At 39.5% G+C, this 26,543-nt stretch overlaps 1 protein-coding gene and 1 long non-coding RNA gene across 3 annotated transcripts; one reads left to right on the forward strand and one right to left on the reverse strand.

Moving 5' to 3' along the window:
• Positions 1-7,483: 7,483 nt before the first annotated feature.
• On the reverse strand, positions 7,484-9,557 carry LOC121801237. 2 transcript variants are annotated; one of them, XM_042200687.1, is made up of 3 exons: positions 9,401-9,557; positions 9,196-9,286; positions 7,484-9,126 (listed from the first exon to the last, which is right to left on the reverse strand). In XM_042200687.1, exon 3 carries the CDS (start codon positions 9,060-9,062, stop codon positions 7,992-7,994), a length of 1,071 nt encoding a protein of 356 aa, XP_042056621.1. In that variant the 5' UTR covers positions 9,063-9,126; positions 9,196-9,286; positions 9,401-9,557; the 3' UTR covers positions 7,484-7,991. The 2 variants fall into 2 exon arrangements, with proteins under 2 accessions (XP_042056621.1, XP_042056620.1); XM_042200686.1 differs by having other exon boundaries at positions 7,484-9,286.
• A 2,806-nt stretch (positions 9,558-12,363) lies between these two features.
• Positions 12,364-13,373, forward strand: LOC121800516. Its single transcript, XR_006050524.1, has 3 exons — positions 12,364-12,777; positions 12,863-12,970; positions 13,049-13,373. It is a non-coding gene; the product is annotated as an uncharacterized LOC121800516 (long non-coding RNA).
• The last annotated feature ends 13,170 nt before the right edge of the window (positions 13,374-26,543 follow it).

The following is a 26,543-nucleotide window of genomic DNA, read 5'->3' on the forward strand; positions in this document are numbered from 1 at the left end:
CAAATATTTAGAATAAAATCAAACATTTAAAACAATTATTCCAATAAGTGTACAAAACCCATAGAAAATGAAATTTTCATATAATGTGATCAAGTAATATTGTCTCAACACAAAATGTTTCTAAGACATATAAAACTGTAACTCCCACTGATTCAAAGCCATCTACCAACATGCATAACACCTAAGCTCTCAAAGTGCTTGTTGTGTTTTGCTATACATAACGGTTTGGTGAAAGGATCAGCCAAGTTATCATCAGTGGGTACTCTTTCTAATTTTATGTCGCCTCTTTCAATTATTTCTCTGATCAGATGATATCTTCTGGGAACATGCTTGTTCCTGTTCGTAGCTCTGGGTTCTTTTGCTTGCGCAACAGCACCAGTGTTGTCACAATACAAAGGTATTGCACTATTGGCACTCGGAATGACACCCAGTTCTTTAACGAACTCTAACAAAGCAACAGCTTCTTTGGCAGCTTCAGATGCAGCAATATACTCGGCTTCGGTGGTGGAATCGGCAGTTGTACCTTGTTTGGAACTATTCCAACTCACTGCTCCACCATTGAGGACAAAAACATATCCAGACTTAGACTTATAGTCGTCATGGTCTGTTTGGAAACTAGAATCAGTGTACCCAGTAACTGATAACTCTGCTTGTCCACCATAGACTAAGAAATATTCTTTAGTCCTTCTAAGGTACTTAAGAATAGTCTTAACGGTTTTCCAATGTTCCTCACCGGGATTTTGCTGAAATCTGCCTGTCATGCTAAGCGCATAGGCCACATCTGGCCTAGTAGAAATCATGGCATACATAATAGATCCTATAGCCGAAGCATACGGGATCCTTTTCATGTTGTCTCTTTCTTTGTCATTAGAAGGACAATCCTTCTTTGACAATACAATGCCATGTCCCATAGGAAGAAAACCTTTCTTAGAATTCTCCATTGAGAAGCGCCTTAGCAACTTGTCTATGTAAGTGGATTGTGATAATCCTAACATCCTATTTGGTCTATCTCGATAGATCTTAATTCCAAGGATGTAGGAAGCATCACCCAGATCCTTCATCATAAAGGAACTAGACAACCATTCTTTCACGGATTGCATCATGGAACGATCGCTTCCCATAATCAAGATGTCATCAACATATATGATGAGGAAGACAACGTTTCCATTCTCGCGTTTACTATAAACACATGGGTCCTCTTTGCTTCTGACAAAACCAAACGATTTGATTGTTCTGTCAAAACAAATATTCCAACTCCTCGAAGCTTGCTTAAGTCCATAGATGGACTTCTTTAGCTTGCACACTGCATTCGGCCTTTCTTTCGATACAAAACCTTCTGGCTGTGTCATATAGACATCGCCTTCTAATTCTCCATTGAGAAATGTGGTTTTGACATCCATTTGCCAAATGTCGAAATTGTAATATGCAGCAATTGCAAGTAATATCCTAATGGACTTGATCTTAGCAACTGGCGAAAAGGTTTCATCATAGTCAATGCCTTCGCGCTGACTATAACCCTTTGCCACTAACCTAGCCTTGTAGGTTTGTACTTTGCCATCTGCATCTCTCTTCTTTTTGAAGATCCATTTGCAACCTATGGGGTAAACCCTATCTGGCAAGTCAACTAGTTCCCAGACTAAGTTGAAGTACATCGAGTCCATTTCAGATATCAAGGCTTCAAGCCACTTCTCTCGATCGGTGTCCGACACCGCCTCGGTATAGGTCTTAGGCTCATCATCATCTAAATCAACTTCATCATCTTGGTTCTCAACCATTAGATTCAGTCTCTCAGGTGCACGACGAATCCTTCTAGGCCTATTGAGTTGGTTTTCTTCTGGCTCGGGCTGTTCATTCTGATTGTGAGTAGGCCCAGGAATATCACTATGATCTTCTTGAGGTAGAGGTGATGCAACTATTGTATCATCTTGTATTTGATGCATCTCATTGTCTTGAGGAGGTTCTTCGAGAGTCCCTCTAAGGTCTCCTCTAATAGTATTTTCCCCTCCCAATAGATCATCAAAAACTCCCACTGAGTTATTGTTCAAACCATTTGACAATACATCATCCTCATTGTTAACTTGTGGTTCTTGAATTTCTTCAAGATCTACTGTATTTTGACCTTGTTCCTTGCAGACATAACTGTCTTCAAGGAACGTCACATTCCTTGATGTTATCACCTTGTGATTTTCAGGACAGTAGAAATCGTATCCCCTAGTTTGTTTAGGATATCCCACAAAGTAACACTTCTCACTTTTAGATTCCAACTTATCAGTCATTTGTTTCTTAACAAAAGCTGGACAACCCCAGGTCCGCATATAGTTAAGACAAGGCTTTTTGCCATACCATAACTCATATGGTGTTTTCTCAACTGATTTAGATGGAACTCTATTCAGAATGTAAATAGCAGTCAATAAAGCATGACCCCAGAGAAATAAAGGAAGACTAGCTAAACTCATCATGGATCGAACCATATCTAATAATGTTCGGTTTCTCCTTTCAGATACTCCATTCATTTGTGGTGTACCAGGAGGTGTCCAGTCCGACTGAATTCCATGCGATTTTAAGTAATCAAGAAATTCTCGGCTCAAGTATTCCCCTCCTCGATCTGATCGAAGAGTTTTTATACTTTTCCCAAGTTGTTTCTCAACTTCACACTTAAACTCTATAAATTTCTCAAAGGCCTCAGATTTGTGTTTCATAAGATACACATATCCATACCTTGTCAAATCATCAGTGAAAGTAATGAAGTACGAATAACCACCTTTTGCTTGAGTTGGAAACGGTCCGCACACATCTGTGTGGATCAACTCTAGCACATCATTAGCACGCACCCCTTTCCCAGAAAGTGACTTATTAGTCATCTTTCCTTTGAGACAGAATTCACAAGCACCATATGATTCAAAATCAAATGAATTTAGATAGTCTAACTTTCTCAATCTCGCTATCATTTTCTCATTGATATGACCAAGTCTACAATGCCAGAGATAAGTAGCATTATCCGTATTACATAGCTTAAGTCTTTTATTTTGCACATTGAGAATATCCCGTTTGCATTCAAGCATATATAATCCATTCTCTAAAGAGGCATTTCCATAAAACAATCCATTATTAGAAAACGAGCACCTGCTGTTTGCAAAATGGAAGGAAAAACCTTCGATGTCCAACATCGGAATGGAAATAATATTCTTTGAAATAACTGGAACGAAATAACAATTATGTAAATCTAGTCTATGTCCTGAGGGAAGATCTAATCTATAAGTTCCCACGCGTTCGGCAGCACCTTTTGCTCCATTTCCAACACGTAGGTCTACTTCCCCAGGCCTCACTTTCCTACTGTCAATTAAACCTTGCACATTATTACAAATGTGTGAACCACAAGCGGTATCCAATACCCAGGATTGTGAGTTATTCATAGACATATTTATCTCAATGACAAACATAGCTGAGCTCCCACTCATTGCACCTTGTGCCTTGAGTTTTGGGCAGTCTCTCTGCCACTCCGTGAAATTTGATCTAGTCAATTTGTTTGTTTCCATCATACACTCATAAGATAAGTTTGACATATTATCTGAACAGAAAATAAAACGAAAAGCAAATTAGAAAAGCATACAAAGATCACAATCGCATCACTAATCAAACAAGGGTTTATTGTATTGATTAGCTCCCACTAATTTTAACATATATTATGTCCCCCAAACATAAAATACGAATTTATATCTAATATAAATTTTAGTGGTCCAAGATCCAAGTCTATATTATTGCAGCCTCTGCGAGGGCTGATGACTACAATAATATCACCAGGTAGGCCTCCAAGCCAATTGTAACAACAATTTTACAATTCTTGGTTTATTAATCTAATTAATATACGTCCATAAATTATTCTGGTTGCGAGGGCTACTCAAAATAATTTAAGCAAGTCAACCCCATCACACGATGCCAACCATGCATCTATGAATGAGCCTAAACCTTGTAGATTTAGAGTAAACGCGAGGGCGTAAAACTCGTGGTCGAAAAGGCTAGGAGCATCAAATAATTGTGATGGACGACGCGTTTGTTTCAAAACAAGACTTATATTTTGTGGGGAATAATTTTGTGATACTAATTTTGTGAATATAATATCCAATATTAAATTTCAAACAATTACTGGGCGCCGCCTACCCAGACATAGTATAACACGGACTACAAATACTGGGCGCCGCCTACCCAGACATAGTATAACACGGACTACACATACTGGGCGCCGCCTACCCAGACAATAAACGGTCTCTAACTACTATAGTTGAAATAAATTAGCATAAAATCAAATAGCATGCTTATCACATAAGATATCAAATAATGCTCAACAAATAAAATCAAATTTTATTCTCTAATTAAATGTGGATTTCATTATATTAATTCTAAATTAATATAATTATACATATTTAATATTAATTCCAAATTAATATTGTGATGTGAAGTATATATTATCATTTCCAGATGATAACTATGTCCCAATTTGTTAATCAAATTAACGAAATTAATTCAATCTATATTAATTCTAAATTAATAAATTTGTAAATCAAGTAATAACTCCAAATCATCATCAAGCACATATATTATTTATTATTCCAAAATAATAATATTAACAAATTCTAGCTCATTAATCCATTAATCCAATTAATAAATTTATCATCTGATCTATATCAATTCCAAACTAATATAAACAGATATTTAATATTAATTCTAAAATAATATTAAAAACATATTTACTATTATCATTCAAAATAATGACAGTAATTAATTTATTGTCTTGATTAATATTATTAATTCTAAATTAATAATATGATTTACCGTGACCAAAACTACGATTCGGATCCGACCCGTATCTTCAAAACCAGCTAGGGTTCTGCGAAAAAAAAAGTCGCCCCCTCCATAGCGTTGCCTTCACGCCGTGGCCACTGCCCCAACCGAAGTCAGAGCTGCCGCTGTCCACAAGCCGGCGGTAAGCACGGCTGTCAGACGTGGTGCAGATTGAAGACGACGCCGCAGCTGCCAAGATCTGTAGCTGATCGCCGCTGCTGTCCAGTGGCTGTGCAGCTGCTGCCCGGCGACAACACAGCTGCTGTCCGACGAGGACAGTTCCTCCGCCGCCTGAGGACGACGCAGCTGCTGTTCGTTGCCTACCGCCGGAGCTGCCGCCTGCTGGAGCACGTTGAGAAGGAGCTGCTGTGACTGCAGCGTTGCTGCTGTCCAGCCCTTCGCTCGCTGCCTTGGCTGCCCGGAAAGCAAACTGCCGCTGTCCGAAGACTACGGCTGCTGCCCGGTGAAGACGATGAAAGAATTTTGAAATCTTATATCCATAAATAGATTTCAATGATAAATCCTTTCAAACCATGATTTGTTAACTTTTCAAAAACGTAACTTTGAAGTCAAACTCCAAAACGGTTTGCAATTTGCGATAATTTTTATAAAATTTTGTTAAAGGAATCGAAATCCAATTTCAACTTCTTAGCTATGAAACCAATTTCATGAAAATTTTGAAATCAAATTTCGAATCAGATGAATCACATAATTCTGATTTCTAAAATTATTCCACAAGTAATTAGATTACAAAGTTAATTAAGAATCGAGCTCTGGGCTCTGATACCACTGTTGGGAATTCTTGTATTCATCTAATGAGCGCAGCGGAAATTGCAGACAAGAATAACAGATCTAGATTCATAATCATATTGCAAGTTGAGCACGTAATATACAACAGAACTAAATCATATTGCAAGTTGAGCACGTAATATACAACAGAACTAAATCTTACTTGTTGTGTTGTTTTCTTCTTCGATTGTGTCCTGCAAGTTGAATCAACTACTATCGAGGTCCACGTGTATTCTGATCCGATGCAGGAACTATCCCGGTACAATTGCTCCGTAGAAGAAAGCTAGGAATTCTCTTTACAGAGCTTTACGTATTTTCTCTCTAATGTTACGCTATTTCTCATCTCCCACAATGGAGAATAAATAACCATTATATATAGACAAAGAGTCATTAGGGTTATTAGATTGTTGGGCTTATGGACTAATTATAATTGTAGCCCAAGTATAATTATTTAATCCATATTAATCTAATCTAGCCCATATCCTTTCAGTTGGAGGTGATTATGCGTGTGGTTTCGGAGAGGACTCTCCTCAAGCTTGGCTGGATCTGGGCTGACATGATCACTGATGAATTAAACAGAGAAACAGAAAAGTATGAAGAGGGTGGTGTGGATAGGATCATAGATATGTGCCCATCAATATATATGTAGTAAGTTGGAACTCATTGTGGTTGGTTAATTTGTGTGCAGCAGCACGTTTAACGCGTCCATTATTAATAACTGGAAGGGAAGTTTTCCTACAAGCGAGAAAGTAATATGCTTTTTAAAATTTTACGGATTATACTATTGAGCATAATGGGATCATAGCACACAACTTACAAATTTAAATTAACTATAATATTTCGCGTGGGTTTCTTTTAACTAGACATATCAATGCATGGTCGGTTGTGGACATTCATGTGCCCACCATATGTAATTCTGTAAATATGAACCATGGACTTGTGACTAGTACCATATGAATGTATGTTTGGGTGATATCCATTTAAGATTGGGAAAGATTTTACATAAAAAGACAAAATTTTATCTAGATTTGCGCAATCCAGAAATACTCACTCAGACGAGTCACTATGTGAATTCGGCCGACTCATATTCTTGGAAATGATTCCGTGTTTCGGACAAATATGACTTTACTTTGGTCATGTTCGACAGTTATCTTATTTTATCTATTTCATGGTTCATTACCAATTTTAGCAAATCTCTTTGGAATAAGAGTTATATATAGAGTTTTCATAACTAACTACACTATAGTATGACATACCTCTGCTTTTTGGACTTAAACTTGCAAACATCATTATGGCTGTGTTTAATGTGAAGTTCTCTGCATTTATTTCAAGTTCCACCATCAAAGCCCAAAGCCAAGTCTGCAACCACTCTGTCGCCATCATTTTGGCGTTTGTGCATATTTCAATGCTCTTTCACAGTGTATAAAAAAACACTAGGGTGTATCTTGACCAATCAATGTCTAGTCCATTATGGTGCGGTCTTTCAAATTTAGTGTTTACAATTACTCAGGCAACAAATTTGAAGGTCCTTAATTAGACCAATTTTTTAACAACTATTCCAGTTATCAAGATCGAATGCACACTTTTTCGTGGTGCAATCGAGCCTACAGCACAAACTACATTGTAACTGAATCTAGAGTGCAACAAAATGAAAAATCCAGAACAAACAACAACGTAAAAACACTATGTCCATCTCAACCTATATCACCTAATATCTCAGACAGTCTCATTCTTTAAAGCAAGAAATTGAATCAACAGAAGAAGCAATGCTAGGGATATTATGCATTGTCATCGTGCATTTCAAATTCAATAGGGCAAGCCCATAATTTAACAAATGACAAAAGGGGTCAGCATATTTGAAAAGTTCAAACTCATTATGCTTCATCATTGATATATTTCAAACATGCATAATCATTACAAAACTTTCCAGACACATATCGAGACAACAATTGTAAATCCGTACTGAATTATCACCCAATACTACCAGATTATCTTCATTTGCTTTAATTTTACCCCTCTCCTCTTTAAATAAAGACCAACTAGATGACCATAGAATCGAAGAACAATTTCATCTGAACTGTATTATCTGTAAAGGGCAGAAATCTATTACAAAGTATGTAAACTGTAGCCTTGACAAACCTTTGGCAAAAGGTATGCGCTTATAATGATGCCTTCCTTCTCCACTTACCATTTCGATGAATTAAAGTATCTCTTCAAAGCTATGTCGACTTACTTTAAGCCATCTCCGTTTACACAAAATATTCCATTTGAAGAAGAAGCTTCATCACCAAATTTTCATTCTCTCACTAGAGTAAAAACTCAAGCTTTCTTTTCTCTACCATAACACGAGATCAAAATGGATGTTATTGAACCTCACCGTTAACCTGAGCTTCCAAAACCGGTTCATTTTCTTCACTTGCTGATTCCAAACGATATGATTTACAGCTGAAGTAGAAAACTGTGCTCATCATCGAGTCGATCATCACCACAAACGAATACATCACCACCAAAAGAGGCCCTTCCCATAACCTAGAAGAGCCATTTCCGTAGCTGAGTGTCTTCACCCTATGCTCAAACAGACCCTCCACAAAAGCCATACCTATAGTCGACCCAAGGAATATCAACAGACCAACTTGCGTCTGCCCTTTTATCAACGAACTAGAACGGAGCACTGCCTGAGGCCCTGCAACATCCTCAAGAACAGATATCACAATAGCAGTGTTGCAGATGATGATAGCATTGGCAAAAATGATTGAGAAAATTAACCCTACTACCATAGCAGGGTAAAGAATCAAGTCAGATGGGAACCCCATGATCAAGAACACGCAGCTCACTACAACGAGGAGGACTATGAAGAATGTGAGGCAACCGGACATTACTAAACACCCCCACAAATATGTGGTGACAATTCGCTTCCAAATCTTGCAGATGAACACATAGAACTTCGAAGCATTAAACTTCTTCCTCGAGTATGTGCAATCAACTGTGTGAACCACGGCTGCCTTTGACAGAAGCAGCAGCGTGACAAACAGGGGAAAACACATTGCTGCTGAGATCACCATCTCCGCCATTCTGTGGCATGACTGTTTGACGAAAGGCTTGAGAGGGAGTCCACTAGATTTCGCAACTAGCAAGAGACGAAAGCTCAGCCGCTTCACGACGGATTGATCGACCAACACGTTCGACAAGAGCACGGCCGAAACAGGGCAGATTAACATTGCCACGATTAACATGAATCCGCCCGAATTGAATCGAAGAATCCAAACAGTTTCTCTCAAAATGTCCAACGCACCCATGGAATGAAATTGGTGATTGGAACGAGAATCATTCACAGGCCTCTCCAATTCGAGATTTTCAATATTTATCCCTTGGTTCTCCTCGTGTTTCAATGCGCTCGAGCCAGGCCGCGGGCCCAACCCGCTCGAGACTTCCATTTCGACAGTTCTCGAAACAACTTTTTGAATAAATCAAGACAAAAATCCCCAAAATTTGTCCGACCTATCGAAGAAACTGAAATGCTGAACAAAATTGGCAGTCAGATCTAAATGAATCGCGGCAGTAGCATACCTCCGAAATCGCATGGTGAATCCTCAATTTCCACGTGAGATCCACATGCCATCAACAGCCTAAAAGGAGGCACATGTTGATTCAATCAAATCTGTAACATCAATCAGAAAAAGAGATGAGAGAATATTGATGAGTAAAATCTGATGTCAGATTGAAGCTCGCGCGAGATGGAGGAAAGTCACGCTCAGAGAGATAGGGAAATCACATTGAAAACGAGAGGAAGGCGCTTGATCGATCGAGAGTGTGAAAGAATGAAAAGTGAGACTATATTTGGATTTTGGAGGTGCGGATTTTTGGGGGTGATTCACGTTGTGGGAACTCGGTTGCCATTCTCTATATTTACACACTTGCACTGTATCTATAGTCCCATTGCTTCAGATTTAAATATTATTATTTTAATATGCAGTCAAATTGACGAGGTTCTATTACTTTGTTTATTAAAATAGAGCTCAATCACGTAACTTTAATCATTACTATTACTATTACTATTACTATTACTATTACTATTACAATAGTAGTAACTATATTGTGCAGTTGTCTTCTCGGTGACCGACCGACTACATTTTTGCAATTGTGGAAAATGAAAAAAATAAATTTAAGTACTTATACTAGTGGTAGTAGTAGTACTATATTTTTCACATTAAATCTCTGGCTGTCGGTGGCTATACCGAACTTGTTGTTTGCCAGATAAACCAGATCTCTGCTGTTACAAACGAAACTGGCAAATTTAAAGGGATAATGATCAGCAATATCATTATTCTCTTGTGGGATTAGTTATTATAATGTTGTTATTTGATTTGTTTCCTATTTTAAAGAATTTGATGCTATTTTGTTAGTATTTGATTTGTTTCTATTTAATTATTATTTAGTTTTTAAAATTGACCTTATAATCAATCAACATCTGCATATATGGATGGATGTCTAGGTAACGATTAATGATATTAAAGAAATCAATCATAGATCTACTTCTTATGTTAGTATTGCGGGACGTACTCTACTTCAATGCTTCTCGTTAATTTTAATGTTCTTTTATTAGGATGGGCAGTGGGCACAGAAGGATAGAGTTAAGTCTCTTAAATTCGATTGGCGCAAAATATAGCTAAAAAATAATTGAACATAATATCCATTTTAATGTTTTAACTAAAATCCGCATTAGACTAATTGGACGTAATATAACAATATTGCCTCCCTAATAGACTAATAACCTCAACTAATAACTATAATCTCAATGTAGAGTAATATAACAATATTGCCTCCCTAATAGACTATACCCTAAAGTGACGCCTCTACATCACCGTCGTCCACCGCTGCACTCACCGATCTGCCTCGCTGCTGCACTCACCCATTCCCATCTCTCCCTCTTACCGCCTCACCCACCGCGCACCACATCCTCTTCTCTCCCCTTTACTGCCTCACTGCATTGCTGCCCGCCTGCCTCATCTTCGTCTGCTTAGTTGTGATGCATGGCGGAATTTCTGGATTTGCTTCGAATTTCTTGGTTTGATTTCTTGGGTGATTAGGTATTAAGGTTTGATTTGATTTATTTTGTTGAATTCCTGTTTGCATTTTATAGTAGGAGTAATGTATTTGTAGAGTTTTGAAACTTATTTGGGAAGAAGCTCCATTGAGTTTTTCGGATCCGTGGGGCACTCTACTACTATAGTAACGAAAATGTACCCATTTTGTTATTTCTTCCATCTATGGGAAAAACACCACACGCCACCCGTATTGGCGGCTTATTAAGTAAAAACGCCAACCACGTTGGCATTTTACAATTTCTTTTTGATTTTATGCAAATACAATATTTACCGTAACACGCCCACTTGATTGGCGTGTTTATGTAAAAAACGCCTATTGTATTGGCGTTTTAAGCAAATTTCGGATAAAAAAATCCTAAATTATAATTTATACACGCCTATCGCGTTGGCGTGTTTAAATTAGAAACGCCAACATCATTGGCGTGTTTAGGCAGAATGAATTATATCAGATTCTCCTCCCCCAAATCGTGAAACCCACACACATCACGAAACCCACACACAGCGGCGGCTTCTCAGTGATTTCGCCCTCCCTCCATCAATTGCATCAACAAGGAGTGAATCGGTGCTATTCTTCCGCATATTTGATATATTTTTCGGTTAGTATGCTTATTTTTTTACAATATTAGAGTAATTGTGTGATAGTTATTTAGGGTTTGTAATGAGTTGTAAATTGAGTTGAAATTCTGTGTTGCATTATTATTTAGCATATTGGCTTGTTTGAATGACATTATAGTTGATTAATAGTTGAGATATTGGTGTTTAGTTATGGTATAAATTTGATTAAAAACCAAACTAGGTAGTGTTGTTCTAGCTTAAAAAATGGGCAACTTGATTTGGTTTATGTGGGTTTGAAATTGGTGTTGCATTATTTGGGTTTAGGTGTTACATTATTTGATATTGGGTTCAATAGTGACAAATTATTGAAATTGTTTAGGTTTATGTCTATTGTTTAGTTTGAATTGTGAATGTTGTGTAGGTGAATTGTGTTACAATTTTGTGTAATGTTGTGTAGGTGAATTTGTGTAATGTTGTGTAGGTGAATTTGTGTAATGTGGCAGACACGAGCTATTGTGCATTATTTGATATTAGTGTTCCATTTTGTGATATTGGGTTGAATAGTATCCAATTATTGAAATTGTTTAGGTTTGTATATTGTTTAATTTGAATTGTGAATGTTGTGTAGGTGAATTATGACAACATCTTCAACTTCACGTCGGAGACTCTTATGTGGTCCTGAGGACCCTTCCGTATTGTATCTTAAGAGACAACACGTCTCTCAAAATATATGGGCAGGAGTTGAATCACAAGACGTACGATGTAGAAGATATGAAGGAATCATTTGGGATATTCACATACATCCTCGTGTTTTGACAATAATAGACGAGATGGGCTTTGGCGGCATATTGAGGTGTGGTCAACCAAAGGACATTGACCACCATTTTATCACCGCGTTGATTGAACGATGGAGGCTAGAGACTCACACGTTTCACTTTCCAGTCGGTGAAACGACAGTTACATTGGAAGACGTGGAGGTCTTATGGGGCCTCAAAGTTGACGGTGATGCTTTGACGGGTTACTTCCCCACTAAGGATGCTAACTATTGGATGCAACTTTCTTTGGATTATCTTGGATTTACACTAGATACAATTGAGTTGAAAGAAATGGTTTGGAAACAGACAAGCTTATCAAATCAACTAAGGATTGAGTTGAGTGATGAACACGACCACTATATATATGTTCAACGTGCTCGTGTTTATTGTCTGCTTTTACTTGGTGGTCTGATGATCCCGAACGCCTCCGGAAATAAAATTTCATTCTTCTACTTTCAATTTTTCATGGATGCAGAACGATGTTCTAGCTATAGCTGGGGTGGTGCGACTCTTGCTTTCTTGTATCTCAATTTATGTGAAGTTGCCCTTGATAGGAGGACCGATGTCGGGGGAGCTTGTACTTTGTTACAATTGTGGGCTTGGGAGATAATCCCAAATATTAGACCGAAGATGATAAATCCCGTGCATATAGACTACGCACCATGTGCAGTCACGTAAGTTGTTCACTAATTAATTTTTTAAGCATAATTTTCATTAATTTCCGTGTTATTGTTATTAGCTCATAATTTAATTTTTTAGCTGGAGTGGTCTGGCGTCATATGTAAAAGCACCCGAGCATTGCATTGAAAATTTCAGAGTGGTCCGACATCATATGTAAAACTACGCACCAGAATGCACGCCAACCAAGTAATTTATGTAACTTAAATTGTTTTTTGTTTGTTGTTTTGATTGAATTTGTTTTGACTAAATTTGTTTCATATATAGTTTATTTGGAGGCCTTATGTCATGCGAAACTTGACGGATATTTGTGTTGACGATCGTCTTATATGGACGTCGATAACATACCTTATTTGCTGGAATTTGGTTGAGCCACACATGCCACAGCGAGTGTTGCGACAATTTGGGATTGTCCAACCGTATATCCCAATCCTCAACCAGTTCCACCCGGAAGAGTTTGTGAAACAGGATCGTCATGGTAAATCTGGCCGAAATTGGGTTGAGTACCATCACAATTATGTACAGGAGTGGGACAATAGGCATAACTTGGTATGGACTGATTTGGAGTACTCAAATGAGCCGATTGCATAAGATGAATACATGAATTGGTTTAGTAGAATAACTGTGGTGTACTTAACTAAACTTGGCGTGCATGCTCAAGAGGGCTTCCTTGAAACGACATCTTCTCATAGCTTCGCGGTAAATTGAAACAAATATTAATTATTCAAATTCATATGATGAAATGTAATTAACTTTGAAAATTGTAGGTGGAAACGCTTCAAAAAATACGTCACTTTCTAAGTGGGCAAGATATGACAGGACGACCGGATTTGGTAACAATTTCGAAGATGGTTGAAGATGGTCTGCAGGTATTTGGGGAGGCTGAGATGATGGACTACCGTCCTTCCCAGCGATCTGAGCTGGACAGTGTCATGCCTGTGAGGTAAAAAGGGAAACGACGTGGAAATAAGAAAACTGCTTGTGGAGAGTCTTCATCTTCAAGGATGGATGCTCATTTGGTAGATGATTCTGATGAAGATTTTGTGCCTCCACCTCCACCTAGATCTGCAGTTCGAGGTCGTCATTCTGTCAGCCACACTGGTGGTACAGGTGAAGATATTGGTCTCAGTGATGTCTACCATTCTCCACCTCGGTCTTCTGTGCGAGATGACTTTTTCGGGGTGGATTTAGAGATGCTGTTGTTCAAGATACTCCTCCCTCTAGACTCCCTACTTTCAGAATCGGGAAGGGGATCCAGGGCCTGTTTATGCGGAGAAGACGAGACGATTGAACTAAACTAGAACTATTTTTATTTGGTTATTGAGTTGATCTTCGTGCTTGTGAACAAATTAAGCAGTAGTAGGTAGTTATTAAGTGATTTCCAAGATTATTAAACTCCCATAATATTTTTCTTTGAAAAACGTTTTTTTAGTTAGTAAAGTCTAGCTCCTGTATATAGGCTATATTATTAGCCTGAATTTGACCAATACGTTATGGCGGTTGTTTTTGTTAGTATTAATTAGGACTGCTAATATATGCAATTATTTAATTTTAGCACACATATCTATTAGTATCAATGTTCTCCTTTATATGTGAACCTTCGTGTTTTAATGGTTCATGAAATGGTTCTGGGTAGAAACGCCAGTCAAGTTGGCGTTTTATACTTGGTTGCGTTTTTTAAAATATGGTAGCAAACATTCTGCATTAAGACGCCAATCAGGTTGGCGTTTTAAAATATAAAACGCCAATGGGAATGACGTTTTATACTTGGTTGTGGTTGCGTTGTTTACAAACTGGTGCCAAACAATCAAACTGGTGCCAAACAATCAGGTTGGCGTTTTAAAGTATAACACGCTAACGGGAATGACGTTTTATACTTTGGTTGTGGTTGCGTTTTTTAAAAACTGGTGCCAAACATTCGGCATTAAAATGCCAATCAGGTTGGCGTTTTAAAGTATATGTTTAGCACCATTAAAGTATAAAACGCCAACGGGAATGGCGTTTTAATGCAGAAATATTTCCCTAACCCATTTTTATTCATAACATACTCTGCAGAGCCACCATCACAATACAATACATGCAAATAGTATTCAATACATTAGGCAACATATTGAATACTACATAAGTCCAGACAAAATACCACAAGTCCAAATAGTAATCAAATAGTAATCAATACATAAGTGTAAACAATCAAGAAGTCGGGCAGTTGCGCCTGTCGTGACCTAGTTGATGGCATTTTTTACAACGGCGTCGGGCTCGTGGCTGGTCAGCTTCACGGACATCCATCTGATTAGGAATCCTAGTTGTACGGTATCGACCGCGACTTCGAGGTATAAGCTGAGTTCGTGAACACTGCAAAGTCCATTCAGGCACGTCCCAATAATCTGGGTGTCTGAGTGGATTGAACACCCCAGAATATTGGTGTACCCAAACACTTGTGTGGTATACGAGATTAACAAGCGATATCATGTTGTCATTTCTAAACTGCGCAACTGCCGCTGCATGTGAACACGGAAGTCTCCACATCTGCCACTTTTTACATTTGCAGTTTGACTCCAAGCACAACACCTTCCACTTGTTACCACCCTTTCCACCAATTCGACGTCTTGTTAGAACCACATAAATCCCTTGAATTATGTTTGTTGCTCTCACATTATGTAACTGACCTTTTGCATCATTTTTTGCACACCTTTTCATGAACCATTCTATTGTCCTCCAAAATGTCATATCAATGCAAGCTTTGATCGGGAGTTCTCTTGCGCCTCTCAACACATTGTTGTAAGATTCCACCATATTAGTGGTCACCTCACCCCATCTTTTGTGTTTGTCATACGCCAAATTCTATTTTTCTAAATCCACGGTATCAAGGTACTGCAAAGCCTCGTTGTTGACGTCTCGAAGTAAACAACGTCTTTTCTTAAACTTGCATTTTTGGTAGCAATACCCATTTTCCAAACCAATCTTTTAACCATGATACCTTTATAATTCTGCAGAATATTCTTTCTAACATGTACCAAGCAAAACCTGTGATGACCTTTAGGTTCTTCTTTCCATATGGGAGAATTCATTGCATCTATGATTCCCACATGCCTATCAGATATTGCACATATTTCATGCTTTGCTACATGAAGTCTTATGCGTTCCATGAACTAATTCCAACTTTCTTTGGTTTCTTCATCAACAATGGCATATGCAACAGGCAAACATTTCTTATTAGCATCAAATCCAACACCAATAAGAATTTTCACATGAAATCTATTTTCAATATCCGCCACAATAGCTTTTACCTTATAGGCAGGATCGTTTTCTATCTGATGTCGAACACTCAATGATATCATGGACGGCGAAAGATTAGCATGCCCATTATAATTACGATCCCCCATACAAGTATGAGCAGTGCTAAACACTCTAATTTGCCAGTGTTCATCATGCTTTCTTAATGTTGCTCGACACTCCCACAAACATTTCGGTATGACTTATCTTCCGGATTTCCTTGTGGCCACTTACAAACCGCATGCCATCTCTTTCATTTACTTTCAGCAATTGTATATTGTCGGATTTTTTCCAAATGCCAAAAAGTCACGACTATCTTCAATTCCAACTTCGTTGTAAATTTAGTATGCAAACCGACATTGCTAGGATCTTTTTCACTCCAATAATGCACACTGGGATCAACAACCTGAAAGTTCTTTGGATCAAAACTATCATATGTACCTGGTAAGGTGTGAAAATAGTTCATTCCACACTGTGGGAACTGTGGAACTACTCTTCCTCCAACTGTTCTTCCTCCAACTGCTGTTTCTCCAACCATTGTTTCTTCAACTGCTGTTTCTCCAACTGGAATGGATGGTCTTCAATCAATAAATTGTTCATCATCAAACGGATCACCATCTGAGTCTGTACTAACAATGTTTACATCTTCTGAATCATAAGGTGACTGTGGATCAAGAAAGTCGGCTTTATCAGGACCTATAATGTCTTCAACCACGTGACAATTGTCACTGTCCCCTAAACGCACGCCTCCAACATCAAAATCTTGTGTTATAGCGAAACTTGGTTCTTGGGCTCTCGTAGACGTACCAACATCATAACTTATGACATGATGACTATTTTGTTGAGTAATTGCCGAATACTCAACAAATAATTCAATTTGACCTCCTGTAGCCATACTCTCACTGAACATTAGTGGCATGCATACTTCTTCTAGTAGAGTACCTATAAACGTGTCTCCGGATCCAATGCATATAGTACGTTTCCATATGCTTATCCCCATCCTTTCACAAATTGTACCCACAAGCTTATCGTAGGAAACACTTTCATCTAACATAATGAATCCTTTTGAAAAAGGAGGATCATATGAAATAACTGCTACGAGAATTATCTTTCCACCTCAATATAAATTGACACACCATGTCATACTATCTACAATAATGTAAAACACAAATAAATATGTATTGTTTTTACATTCATCATTATGTAGAGGAAACTTTATATATCATCAATATTTTTCTATTAATTACACTACAATATATACTATCATAACAATCCATCAAATATTGGTCAAATATTATACTCCATATACTAACCAAATAGGAAGACTAATGTGTGGAAGAATGAGCCAAAATTGAAATCTTCACGCTCAAATCGCCGATTGCGTCGACCCGAGCAAGGGTTTCGCGCAACCGTAAGGTTTTTCGCATTTGGGGAGGGTAAAGGATTAGGGTTCACGATTTTGGGGACAGATCTGACTGATATCTGGTTCAACAGTAACACGCCAACCAGGTTGGCGTTTTACTGTTTAAAAACGGCAATGTAATCGGCGTCTATAATTATGATTATGGATTTTTTTTCCTATATTTGCTTAAACACGTCAATGTAGATGGCATTTTTTTAATTAAACACACCAACTCATTTAGCGTTTTAAAATAAATATTGTTTTTGCATAAAATCAAAAATAAATTGTAAAATGCATACTTGGTTGGCGTTTTTTCTTAATAAGACGCCAACTAGGATGACGTTTTTCCCATAGATGGAAGAAATAACAACGTGAGTACATTTTCGTTATTTTAGTAATAAAGTGCCCCAAAAACTCGAAAAACTCAAGCTCCATTGCAGCACGCTCTCTTTCTCTATCTCTCTATTTGGAATAGATATCTTTTTATGATGATGCTTTGGGAAGTGAAACTTCATTGTAACATAGTCTATATATTTTTACTTCAGCAAATTTATTTATTTTTCAATCTATTACACATCTATCTTTCCATTTTCTCTCAAAAAAAGGGCACACAAATCTTTTCACCTGTCACTTTTAACTAGTGTAGATTTCGATATTTTTTTCTCATACTGTAGTGAAATTTTATGATATAGATGAAGCAAAGGTGAATCATGATCTTTATTCTTCGTCTGGAAATTGGTAAAAATTGATTAATGTGAAATTCGAAGTGAAGTTTGAGTTGAGCTAAGTAAACGAACTTTTCTTTTTTCAGCGTGTTAACTTTTGTGGAAACCCTGCCTTTCAATAGTTGCTCTAGAAACCGAAAAAACTCAAGAACACAAGATGGGTGAGATTGATGACATTTCGGAGTCGAAAAGTGTAGTCTTCGTGACTGTTGGAACAACTAGTTTTGATGCATTGGTTAGACTTTAGAGCTGTATGTAGACAGTCAGGAGGTCAGGGAAGCTCTGTTTAGAAAGGGCTATACTGACCTTGTCATTCAAATGGGCCGGGGATCATACATCCCGTCAAAGGTATTGGCTAATAGACACATGCTATTTGAATTGAGTTTGTTGCATCAATTTCGGTTTTGAGAGCAATGAAGCAATGTGTAGTAGCATGAATACACGGAAATGAGCTCTGAAATAATGTCTATATTATATCTGAGCTGTCCTTGCATTACTGTAAAATTATTACCTTATGCTTGGTTTGTGATTTGGGGTAGTGTTCTTATCCTATTTCTCGGCGTCAAAACACCTTTGAACCAGTTACTGGTCCTATGCATTTGTGAGCTTATCTTTATATTTATAGTTTCGGAATTTGATGCTCATGCCCTTGTGGAATTTATGCTTTTGTTATCTGCTTTCCAAAGCCAAAATAGAAGCTTTAGTGGTGTGTCTAAAATCTAAAAGTTGGGTGTAACTCCAATTGTTCACTTAGGCAGATTTCTCTGTAAACCAGGCACACTGTCATTTCTAATATCTTAATTTAATGACATCAAATTTCAGTGTAGTGGTGAAGATGGGTCATTATGTATTGATTATTTTACATTTTCATCAAGCATAGCATAGCTGAGTATTTGAAGTCGGCATCTCTCGTAATCAGTCATGCAGGTAACCTTTGTCTTCATGAAGTATGCTTCATCATCTTTACCCTCTGAATGATGAGAAGCTATTTCTGCCTCTTTCAATTTCAATTTGTATTCTCTACCATTCTTATTATATGTGAAAAAGAATGATGAGGATTTCTGCCTCTTTTTCTCCGTATTTCTCTTCTTCTCGCACATAGATTACCATCTTACTAAATTAGTAAACTTTGTTGAAAAATTAATCTAATGTGTTTTGCACAGGACAAATAGATTGATGAATTAATCCATGTCTTAGTGCATCATCAAAGGTGTATTCTGGGATGCGTAGCTTGTGTAATATCGTTCTTATATGTTCTTAAGTCACAGAGCTCCACCACGTTACCGATACTTACTTTGTTCACTAGCCGTGAATGAGGATTTAATGGACAACCACCAAAGTGAACTTGCGCTCGCCCCCAGACTCTTTATGAAACCATTTCTGCTATGGATCCAAATTCTCTTGTACCTTGCTAAATTTATTAATAGGTTTCGTAGATGAATGACTACCAATTGTAAACTCTACTGTTTTGAATACAGATGGTTATCTTAGAGAAAAACAATGATATCTGTATAATATACTATTCGTCATTTTATGCACCTTCATCATATCACAATCTTGCTCCTTCATAAAAACACAATAACAAGTGTAAGATTATACTAAAATTCTCTCTCCTCTTTTTTCTCTAAATTTCTCACTGCTCAAAGCCTCGGATCTACTCTGCACTAGTCTTCTCTAGGTGAGTGTCCGCGCAATTAATTTTTTAGGTTTACGAAACTGATCTTACATATACTGCATAAAGGAATTAGGAGCTCCAGTTTAAGTATCACATTTCTGCAATACTTTTTTTAGGGCGCGGACCATGATTTGACTGCTGAATTTCAACTTGTAAAATGTTATCTGATTTTTAAAGTTCTGGTGCTTCAATGTAATGGAGTTGGTAAATGTGGATCAGCAAGTATGAACTAATGCCTGTTGCATTGTTTTAAACAATTATCTAAAATGGTTGTTAGAATTCGGTAGGGCAAATATTCGTCTTATTCATCGTGAACATAGAGATTACAAAGTTATATAGACTAGGATACTCTATAAATAAGGTAAACCTAATTACAATTAATTACAATATATTCCCATATCAATTCCATATAATTCCTCTGATTCCGTGTGATCTTCTGACACTCCCCCTCAAGCTAAGTAATGGGGTTCTCAATACTTAGTTTGCATAGTACTTCTTGGAACGACTTCGAGTTCACTGCCTTTGTCAAGATATCTGTCAGTTGATCATCAGATTTGACTTAAGGCATTTCTACCACCTTGGCTTCAATATTCTCCTTGATAAAGTGCATGTCTACCTCCACATGTTTGGTTCTATCATGTTGTATCGGGTTTTCGGAGATACTTATGGCTGCCTTATTGTCACAGAACAATCTACACGGAAGAGCCGGCCAGAGATCCAATTCCTTCATCAACTTTCGTAACTACAATATCTCAGTTAGTCCACTCTAGATAGCGCTACTACCTTTTGCTTATTGCTTCTCCATGTCACAAGATTCCCCCTACAAAGGTAAAGTAACCGGCAGTGGACTTTCTGTCACTTGGGTTTCCTGCCCAATCTGCGTCGGTGAAGCCATATATTTTCATGTGTCCGTGTTTTGCAAACATAAGTCCATGCCCCGCCGTTCCCTTCAAGTATCGGATAATTCTCAAGACTGCTTCCCAATGTTCTTCTTGAGGTGTGTGCATGAATGGACTCACCGCTCCTACTGCATATGCAATGTCTGGTCTCGTATGGGATAGATAGATAAGCTTTCCCACTAGTCTTTGGTATCTCCCCATGTCGGTTTGTTTCACCCCTTCCTTTATCTGTAGCCCGTGATTTTACACCATCGGAGTGTCCGCGAGTTTGCAGTCGATCATCCCAACTTCTGCCAATAGATCGAGTACATACTTTTTCTGATTTATGAAGATTCCCTTTCTTGATCTTAGCACTTCGATCCCCAAGAAATATTTGAGAAGATCGAGATCCTTCATCTCAAATTCATGAAACAGATTCTTCCTTAGCTTGGCTATCTCTTCCTCATCATCTCCGGTAATGATAATGTCATCCACATATATGATTAGACACGAGATCTTGCCGTTCTTTTTCTTGATAAACAATGTATGGTCTGAGTTACTTTGCTCGTAGTCGCACTTCTTCATCACTTCTGTAAATCTTCCAAACCATGCCCTTAGGGATTGTTTTAGCCCATATAATGTCTTCTTTAGTTGGCATACTTCCCCATCAAGGAAATCTCAAGAGAACCCAGGTGGAGGCTCCATATACACCGGTTTTGGCAATTCTCCGTGTAGAAATGAATTGGTCACATCAAACTGAGGAAGTGGCCATTCCTTATTGGCGGCGACTGAGAATAGTACTCTGACGGTGTTGATTTTTGCCACTGGAGAGAAAGTCTCATCATAATCCACACCGTAAGTCTGAGTGTATCCTTTTTCCATGAGACGAGCTTTGTACCTGTCTATCGTACCATCCGGTCTCCTTTTTATCATGAATACCCATCTACATCCAACTGTCTTTACTCCTTCAGGTAACTTGCTCCGCATGTGTTGTTTTTCATTAATGCCTTCATCGCAACTATCATTGCTTCCTTCCACCGCTTATGCTTCATTGCCTCTTCGGCTGTCTGTGGAATTTCTTCATCTTCGTACAGCGCAGCTTCAAAAGCTCGAGCCATTTTGGTTAGATTCCCTTGTACGAAGTTTGCAACTGCATAGCGACTCTTTTTTCCAATCTTCTGGGGAGTATCGTTTCGGTGGAAGTCCCCTTGTATTCCGATAAGGGAGCACATTTCTTCCAGTATCTCCATCAACCGTATTGTCTTGAGGCTCTGTTTCAATGGAGTCAGTGGTAACTGGAATCTCAACTATGCTTGGATCAGAAATTACCTCGGATATCGTCGGAGAAGGATTACCGGGGCTCACTATAATCAAGAAAGTCATTTTTATCCCGAGTCATGGTGTCAGTTGCTCCACAATCAAATATCCAGCCTTTTGAATTTTTTCAGAGATATCATAAACATGGAATGCAACGGAAAATTCTCGTAAGGGTGAAAAAACATTTTTTGACACAAAATTGGGGTGTTTTTCGGATTTATTGACACCTGGGGGCCCTTTTCGAATTTTCTGGAAGTCTGGGGGTTCATGCATAAGTGGATGGGGTCTTTTTTTGTATTTCACATATTTCTGTGGAGGAAGATAATAATATGAGAAGTTTAATTTAGGGTTTGGATTATATCCAAACCCTTTACCTCCTTTCGTCGCGCCGCTTCCTCCGATTTTCGTCCATTTAGCAAAATTTCCGACGCCCCTCACGTTTCCGCCAGCCGGTGGAGGCTCCTGACGTTCCCCGTTCCTACTCCGGTTGATTCCCCATGATTTCCGGCCTCGGTTCGCCGCGGGAGTCCTTCTCCATTCACGTCTATGGCGATTTTCGCCTGGGCCGGGAAAGCCCTTGACTTATGCCGTTCCTCCCACCAATCCGGGTATCCGACCCGTTTGAAGCAGGTCTCCCAAGTATGTTTTTTCTTTCCACAATGAGAACACCATAATTTCGATGTGTCGGGCTTGTTTCTCGGCCGGCAAGCGGCCGCTGGGCGCGGTGGTGGCGCGCCGTTCCGGTGTGGAGATCGTTAGCTTTGTGCGGCAAAGCCTTGTCCGATTCCCCTGCCAAATGATGATTCAGTGTTACCGTTGGCTTCGCCGGTGGGTGAGGGCGACCCCGGTGGCATGATTCGACGTCGAGTCGCCTCCGTCTTCAACCACCCATACGCCACCTCCACTGATGGCGCCGGTTCCTCCTTCAAAATCTCCCTTCGGATTGAGTCGTATTCCTGATTTAATCAGGTTAGGAACTTGATAAGCCTTTTGAAATTTTGAGTAGTTCCAGAATTGATCGATACCCTTGTCACAACAGCTAATCGGTTGTTTCTGACTTCAATCTATATTGATCCACAATCCGTGGATCTTCCTGTAGTATGTTGATCGCCTTTTCTTCTATGTCATAGATGAGGTATCGATCGACTTTTCTTTCGAATGTCACTGCGAGGTTGTCCCACAAAGCCTTCGATGTCTGGTGGTGTGTGAAATCCACAATGATGTCGTTCTCAATATTATCGACAATCCATGAGAACACCACGAGGTCGTTCTCTTCCCATTCGTCATATCCCCGGCTCCCCGGCTCTAGGGGATCGTTCTTGATGTGTGGGTATGCAACTCTGCCTTCGATCTTCACTTTGATTAGTCGTGCCCATAGCGGGTAGTTTCTACCATTCAACTTGAACGGTACCGTAATGCTTTTGCTGTTTCTGAGGCTTACGGTTTGTTCTAAATCCTTTGTATCCTCTGTGTCTGACATATTTGGTGTAGGTCGTTGGTATTTCAGGTTGGTTTTGGCTGGAGAATGGTTGGGTAAGGCTGGAAAAGGGTCGATGATAAGGCTCATTTCATGCATCGGTTTAAGGGTAACATGTACTCTACTTGATCGGTTTATCTCTCAAAGCAAGTGTTAAATGTGCAAGAATGCCGCTTGACCAAAGCAACATGACCAAACTGATCAAGCGAGTACAATAGGCGAAAAAGGCCAGATTTCGGGGGAAGTTGATCAAGGGGAGTAATCAAGCAGTTAAGGAGGGGACCACTGGATGTCAGAAGAAGGACACGCGAGGCTATGAGCTGGATGGTGCGCAGCATTCTGTTATCAAGGACAACGTTCTAGAAGGGGACACGTGCCGATATATGAGACGCAAGGACGGAGCTGAGTCACGAATTTGTTACTGAAAAGCGTCGTCGTTCTAGAAGAAGAGCACGTAGCAATCAATGAGTCGCTCACTCTCAGCATGAGCGAATATTCCCTGCCAAGATCGTTATCCAGCTGGAGGTCGTGCCGAGCCTATAAATAGAGAATATGTCACCACATGAAGGAGATCTGATCCTTTACTTTCCGCCTAGTTTAGCTTAGTTCAGTTCTCTAGAATAGCTTAGCTTAGCTTAGATAAAGTAATGTTTAGTTAGAAAAGGGCGACTGAAGAAGCGCTGCAGAATACTTGTTATCTGTCGGCGAAGTCTTAAGTTTCCCGCAGAGGCTCTTCTCGGTTTTACTTGCTTTCATAATTTCCAGAGTGTTAGCTTAGTTTAATCGAAGTTGTTTTTGATTTCATCCTCGCATTTACTGTTTTAGTTTCAGTTTCGTTATGCTGCACTTGATCCAGTAGTTAAATTTACCTTGTTCAAATTAGTCAGTTTAATTATGTCTAGAGTAAAATCAGTAGTTAAAAACTCCCAAGTTAAAGCGTGGCAGCAACCAACCCCATGTTTACTATTCACACAATTGATACACCAACTTCTCTGTGGGATCGACCCCGAACTTGCCGCTTTACTGTTAAAGTAGTGCAAAATTGGGAGTTATAAATTACTTTGGTGGGTAAACGAGCGAAAGCGAGATCGACTTGATCAAGTGGCTACGGCATTTGCTAACTGATCAAACCGGTTCAGTTATCTTTCCATATAACTTGGTCCGAATTCACGCTTGTCGTTCGCCTAATCCTCGCCAAAATGGCGCCGTTGCCGGGGAAGCATGGTGTTATTTTATGTTTGTGCGTAGTGCGTAGGAGTACATAATCTTATTTCTTTCTTTTCTCATTTTGTTTTTCTTAGTGTTGATGAGAAGGTACCAACGCGGTGGACACTGGAATCATCCATTTTTACACAGAGAGACTTAAGCGCATTGGAGAGTCCAAGAAGTCGACGTCGTTACCACTCGTTACAGAGCCACACAAGCAGCCGCAGCTGCTGAACAACTGACCAGCGAAGAAAAAGAAGAGAAGAACACACAGCCCAAACCACCACCACCTGAACAAGCAGAGATGGCCTTCGTCGACAATGACTCGGGAATCGGCTCTCTGCACCCTCATGATGAGAAGGAGCCCACACATGCCATTGCCGTTACTCATGGAATGTGGACCATTGCAATCAAGTCAGGAGTACTGGCCGATCTATCCCACTTTTACGGCCTTTGAAAGGAGTGTCCGTATGCTTTCCTGGAGGAATTTTGCCGATATTGTGATATCCAGCCTGTACTGGCTGGATCTACATCTGAAGATTATAGGCTGAAGGTAATCCCTTTCGTTTTGAAGGGCGAAGCTGGAGTATGGCTGTCGAGACTGCCAGAAGGGTCCATCAAAACATGGGCCGAGTTCCGAATGATCATCCCAGATCGTTTCTTCCCCGCGTAAAAAATGAGTGCCCTGAAAAGGGAAATCACAGAAGCCGGACAGGAGTACGATGAGCCCCTCGGCCAGTATTGGGATAGATTCCTAGGGCTGCTTCAAGCATGGCCCAACCACAAGCTAGGGGAGCGGGAGATCTATTCGATCTTCTATGGTGGACTGACAGTCGACAGCAAGAACGACCTAAACCTCTCAGCTCAAGGGGATTTCTCGAAAACCCCATTTAGCTAAGCCAAAAATATACTAGAGAGAATGATCGAGGCCAAACGCTCGTACGAGACGTCTCGAGGACAGTATAGAAGAGGGGCAGTGCACGTAGCAGAGGCGCGCAATGATGAAAAGTTTGAGGCTCGATTTGAGCAAATGGAGAAGAAGCTGCTTGAGGCAGTGGAGAAAGCCAGACCGCCTCCACCACTTGCACCGAAAGAGACGCAGTATGCGCCGCCACCACCTCCGTCAGAAGAGAATCATTATTACTATTGCGAGTTTCCCCTTGAGGCGGAGCCGCAAACCCAAGTGAATGCTGTCGGCTCCTGGAATGAGAATGGCAACTGGATCCAGGGTAAACAGAGAGACGCTCCATGGAGAGACCACCTTAACTTCAGATGGAGTGATCCAAATCCAAGCCAACCACCCTCAACACAACAGATACAACCCTCTAACGGGCAGCCCAACTGGCCTGCTCGAATCCAGGATAGGCCAAACACTGGAAGAAACAAAATGCTGGGAGGTCAGACAGGGTGGTCAAGTGGACCTCAAGGGAATTGGTCAAGTGGAGGACAGTCTAACTGGTCAAGACGGCAACAGGAAGGAGAATGGGGGTACCAATACCAAGTCCCTCAGTTTAGCAACCAGGGAAGACAGCCGAATAATCAAATGGTGAGTTATGTTCCCCAGTACCAAAGAGGAAACAAACAAACCCAAGAGAACCCACAGTACTTCCAAGGAAACCAACAGAATCACTTTCCTCAAAACCAACCAGAGCAGTATGGATCTTCCGGCTACTACCAGCAAGGCCATGGAGGAGGACGTTTCAATCAAAGATATAACAAGCAGCAAAATGAAATTCCAGGGGATGTGATGACCCCGCATCAGCCCCATGATGCAATACGAGAAATACAAGAAGCCCAGAAGGAACAGAG

This window comes from Salvia splendens, chromosome 4, assembly GCF_004379255.2.
Source record: "Salvia splendens isolate huo1 chromosome 4, SspV2, whole genome shotgun sequence".
NCBI lineage: Eukaryota > Viridiplantae > Streptophyta > Magnoliopsida > Lamiales > Lamiaceae > Salvia > Salvia splendens.

What these genes read in the sequence shown, in the direction of transcription:
- LOC121801237 (XM_042200687.1), bottom strand. Translation starts at nt 9,062, where the DNA reads ATGGAAGTCTCGAGCGGGTTGGGCCCGCGGCCTGGCTCGAGCGCATTG.